Below are 5,285 nucleotides of genomic sequence, written 5' to 3' on the forward strand. Positions count from 1 at the left end.
AATCTAGACCGATTATAAATGTATGCAGTTTTATGAATGCGTTTCACACCTTAGCACAGGCAGGAAGGTATTATTGTTTACCCGATAACCTGTCGTTTTAGGTCCTAGGTCTTTGATTGTATTGGTCAGAATAAGACTTACCTCTAAGAATTACTTTGGACTTTACTTTCATTCTTCTGTGTTATACTTGAGATTCTGACAAAATTTATATATAATATCAACCATATATAGTTCTACTCAAGAGTAGTCCTATCGAAGGATCTTGGTTGTTTTGTGTGGGGCTTTGGTTTCAACACTCAGCAATCTTATTATACGATTGGGGATTTCCCCTAAATTGATTTTTTTTTTTTTTTTTGTGTTACTCCAAATTTCTCCCTCGACATTGGTTGCGTTTGGCCCTTCAGAATACAAGTTTTAGCTTCTTCGTTCGTCCCGTCCTATAATTTTTTCGGTCGGGCAAAGCTCTTTCTTGGAAATAGACAAATCATGCCCTTAAGAACAGGACACTGGATTGACACTGTTGGTCCGGAGTTGAAAAGGGTTTGATTGATACCGACCTCAGCCTTTTGCCCATCGGGTTTTGACCGTCAAAAACCCTAAGGGACGTCAATGGACAAACTTGGGTTTAATTCAAAAAAGTAACCTGAAAATAAGATTCGACACAGGTGGTATCAGCTGACTTTGCATGTGATGGAGCTGGTTGTTCTAAGTTTGGAGAAGTGGAGAGCTAGCTGATAGTAAATGGACAAACTGACATTATTGTACGCTATCTTTCTCACTGTGATAGAAGGGCTGAGAGTTTCAAACCCCCTTTGAACGCTCAGAAACACTAATACTCATAGTAATAGGTACAATATCTGGGCTTCTACCATGTTCCACATTTGTCCCATGACTCCCAAGTGTATAAGCCGAATTTTCCCAATTCCTACTTTCACAGCGGTATCCTTCGGGTCGGGTCGCGACGCCCGCGGCCAGAACTTCGAGTTTCAACTCCTCGGTTGTGACACCCCGTACATCTTGGCGAAGACTTTCCTACTCAATCCCCGCATCCCCGACGAGGCTCTCCTGTACGCTGTCGGCTCCCCCTACTGTTCCTTCTTGGAGACGACCACCAAACCAAACCAGCTTAGACTGTTCAAGGCCATGGTGTCAAGAACCGCTACTGGAGCGACCACTGCGGCAGTGTATGTTAACCTGAAGGCGTCAGACGGGAAACGACTGGTGTTCAACGTGGCACTGTACGGGGGAAGCAAGAGAGCCTTTTCGGTGCCACTGTCACAACCGAACCAAATGAATCAAGTAAGTAGGTACCTTAGTAGAATCTTAACTTTTAACCCATCCTCTAGGGCTGTTTGCCTCCCTATGTTTTGTAACATTTGACAAATGTCAGCAACAAAAGGTAGCCCAAAACAAGTCTCCTTATCTCGTCCTTTAGATTACACAGACCTTACCCTTAAGAAAAGCCCAAGTAGTTTGGAAGGTAGCGCGTCTGCGTTGTAAATGCTAGGTCGCAGGCTTGATTCCCTAGTTGGCACAAACTGTATTCTATGAGTATGTAATTAAATAACGTTGGTACTCGGAACAATTGCCTTTCTCCTATCCAGTCCTTTTTCTTTCCTTATCCTAGAGGAAGGAAAGTAAGGCATTCGACAAAATTTTCGATGTTCAATTTTTAGTGCCAAAACACGTTTCATGGTCCATCCCGTCCTTTCTATCTCTTCTCAGACACAAAACGCCGACTTCAACACTGTCTGCAAGTATCTGGGCGTCACCCGTGATGAGCTGCTCAACAAGATGATGTCCCTTCATACAATAGCCTCGGATACCAATTTCATAGCCGCGTCCCAATCTATGCTAGCCTATCTGGATAACCCACCACCGTCGTCACCTAGCAACCGAGGATCTCCAGGTGGTTTAGACAAGGCTAGAGAATATGATAGACAAGTGCCTGCGAAGAAGAAAGATTCTTCTTTCTTGAAATCGTTGCTGTCGATGTTTATTTGTGGTCGTTCAAGCTCTACGAGAGACTAAAACTGGAAAGGGTTTTCTTCATTTTATATTTTGAATTGATAATTATCATTGTTCTTATTCAAAATATCGGAGGTAAACAAAAATGGGATATGAAGAGAGTTCTGTGGGAAATTTTCCTAGTTTTTCCCTCTGGGGGGCTAAGTAGATTTGTTTAAAACCATCAGCTTTCAAAGAAAGCCTCTAAACACAAGAGTGGGAATGTTTTCCCCCTGTTTCTTTTTATTCAAATGCAGGGAATAAGAGCTCGAGGTATCTTCGTCTTAACGAAAATCCAGGAATTTCTGCTTTTGTCAGCGCTTTTTCCTGCTTATTTAGGATGCGGCAGAACATTTTGTGTTGTAGGGACAGATTCTAAATCCCTCTGAAGATTTGAGAGAAGATTTGACAGAGTAGGTATTTGCAATCAACCAACAATGAAGGTAGGTATATTACGTAGGTAGGTATGTACACTATTCCGACCCTGGACCCCTGATCTCGAAAATTTTGTTCCGCGACGACCTATGAACTCAAAGCGAGAAAGTTTTAGAGATACACTTCAGATCGATCATTTTAAGACCGGTTTTAGCGTTACCTATGTTAAGCTACGCCCGAGGAAGGCCAAATAAATGGAATGGGTGACTGTGCACACTATAATTGGGAATAAAGGGGAGAACGGGCTCCTAGTCTTGATTTTTAAATCATTACATGAAAGTAAAATTAAAAAATGCAAATCAAGAATAATAATAAACCTGAATATTGAAACAAATTAGGTAGTACATAGTATTGGATTTAACCCAGATCGCAATAAACTACGGACCAAAAAATTCCCGGAGGGACCGGAACCCCAGCTTGGTTCTCGGACCCCTCTGGGGGCGCTACGTAGATTACGTTTTTAAAACATCCAGCTTCAAAGAAAGCCTCTAAACACAAGAGTGAGAACTGTTTTGTCCCCCTGTTTCTGTTTTATTCAATGCAGAGGAATAAGACGAGACTCCGAGGTATCTCGTCTTAACGAAAATCCAGGAATTTCTGCTTTTTTTCAGCGCTTTTTCCTGCTTATTTAGGGATGCGGCAGAACACATTTTTGTGGTTGTAGGGACAGATTCTAAATCCCTCTGAAGATTTGAGAGAAGATGACCATTGGCATTATGAAATGTAAAAGAACTCCCTTCTCATATAAACGCCGCAACTCTGGGAAAATAAGGTAAAATGGGCGCATTTCACGGGTTCTGGAGATACTTATCTACCCTTAAAAAAAACAGCTTCGTGTTTAAAAAATTAACGTCAAGAGTTGCCTCCACAAAAAGGTACTGAATATAACATATAACTACAGAAAAAATCTGGTGTGAACATCACACGGACTGTTCTATTACATTAAACTATCTCAACATGTAAGATCGGACAGTTCCTAACAAGCTTTCCACCATTCGATTCCGGCGTGAAAAATCCCTATGGGATCAACTATTCACATGCATACTTTGTGATAGGTTCACAAAATAAAAGGGAAATTGTGAATTGACACGGTAGGGTGATATTCGAACCCCCGCAACTTCATCGAACTGTACAGAGTCCAGAGACAGCTGCTAAAAGTAAGAAAGTAGCACCATATCGAATTCGGCGTGAAAAATCAACATTGATTAGAATATTCACATGCCGCATGACCAAATGTTTTTTCGATGTCTCTTACCTTTAACGAAAATAAGGGGTTAAGCAACAATGACTTTGGTTAATATCAGGATGGGTGACATCCGATTTTTACGCAAATTGTTACAGTCGCGTACTTGGACGCATACCGGGATAGCATACCAAAATTTCATCGCTTTACGACAACCGTTCTGGATATTTTGTTCACAACACATTTTCAACATTTTCACGAAATGTAAAATGAATCCCCTTCATATAACCCGCAACTCTTGGAAAATAGGTAAAATGGGGCATGTTTGGGTTCTGAGATACTATCCTACCCCTAAAAAAATACCACTTCACCTGTGTAAAAAATTAACGTCAAAGAGTTGGCCTCCACAAAAAAGTACTGATATAATCATATATACAAAAAATCTGGTGTGAACATCACACCGACTCTTCTAGTTAATGTAAGACTTCTCAACTGTAAGTCGGACAGTTCTAAAAAGTTGTCACTCATTCGAATTCGGCGTAAAAAATCGCTATGGGCCTCACTATTCACATGCTACTTGCTGAGGGTTACAAATCAAACTAGGAAATTTGTTGACACCGGGGAGGTATCGAACCCGCAAACTTCCTCAACTGTAATCAGAGAGTGTAAAAGGAAGCACCATTCGATTCCGCCGTGAAAAATCACATGGGATGCAACTATTCACTTTGCTTATTTGGTAACAGGTTTCACAATAAAAGCGGAATTTGTTGACACAGGGGAATATCGATACCCGCAACTTCTCAACTGCTAAGGTCAGAGAGTGCTCAAAAGTAGCACCATTTACGATTCCCGCGTGAAAAATCAATGGATTAAGCTATTCACCTTGTTATTTGGTAAACGGTTCACGAATAAGGGAAATTTCGTCGACCAGGGAAGTATCGACCCGCAACTTCTCAACCGTAAGTCAGTCAGTATAAAGTAGCACCATTCGATTCGGCGGAAAAATCACATTGATTAGAATATGTCACATCCAAATGACCAAATGTTTGTTCGATGTCTCTTACCGTTTTTACGAAATAACGGTCTAAGCAACAATGACTTTGGTTAGATATCAGGATGGGTGACTACTCCGATTTTTACCAAATTGTTACAGTCGCGTCCTGGACCATCACCCGGGATAGCGCGCAGCTACCAATTCATCGCTTTACGATCAAACCGTTCTTGAGATTATTTTGTTCACACTTTTCAACATTTTCCACGAAATGAGGGTTAAGCAACATTAAACTTGGCGTTAATATCTGGTATGGGTGATTATACGATATTTTACAAATTGTAGTAAACACTTTTGGTAATGGTTTATTCGTTCACTTATACAACTAGGTGTACACGTTAAACAAGTGCGCCTTAGGTCTTACCACGAGGAAAATCGTGTCCAGACGACTGAATGTCAACTCGTTTTAACTTGTCTCAAAGCTATGAGGGGCAACAGTTGTTTAAAGGCGGAAAATAAACACGTTGTAGTGTTCATCACGTCACCACTTATACAAAGCATATGTATCCTGAATAGATGCATTTCTTGCTTAGCATACACACTGGTATGAAAATCTTGACTACGGTGAATGTCAACTACATTAAATTTTGACGTTAATACATTTTTTAC

The 5,285-nt window shown here is 40.8% G+C and overlaps 1 protein-coding gene across 1 annotated transcript; it reads left to right on the forward strand.

Moving 5' to 3' along the window:
• Positions 1 to 855: 855 nt before the first annotated feature.
• On the forward strand, positions 856 to 2,066 carry LOC103523849. The gene is made up of 2 exons (XM_008488863.2): positions 856 to 1,299; positions 1,726 to 2,066. The coding sequence occupies exons 1-2, from the start codon at positions 871 to 873 to the stop codon at positions 2,029 to 2,031; spliced, it is 735 nt and encodes a 244-aa protein (XP_008487085.1). The 5' UTR covers positions 856 to 870; the 3' UTR covers positions 2,032 to 2,066.
• Positions 2,067 to 5,285: the final 3,219 nt, after the last annotated feature.

Source organism: Diaphorina citri, unplaced genomic scaffold, assembly GCF_000475195.1.
Source record: "Diaphorina citri unplaced genomic scaffold, Diaci psyllid genome assembly version 1.1 scaffold47197, whole genome shotgun sequence".
NCBI classification, from domain to species: domain Eukaryota; kingdom Metazoa; phylum Arthropoda; class Insecta; order Hemiptera; family Psyllidae; genus Diaphorina; species Diaphorina citri.

Bases quoted from the DNA above. Each gene is read 5' to 3' on its own strand.
- LOC103523849 (XM_008488863.2), top strand. From the start codon at position 871: ATGTTCCACATTTGTCCCATGACTCCCAAGTGTATAAGCCGAATTTTC. The intron at 1,300-1,725 runs GTAAGTAGGTAC...ATCTCTTCTCAG, and splicing joins AACCGAACCAAATGAATCAA to ACACAAAACGCCGACTTCAA.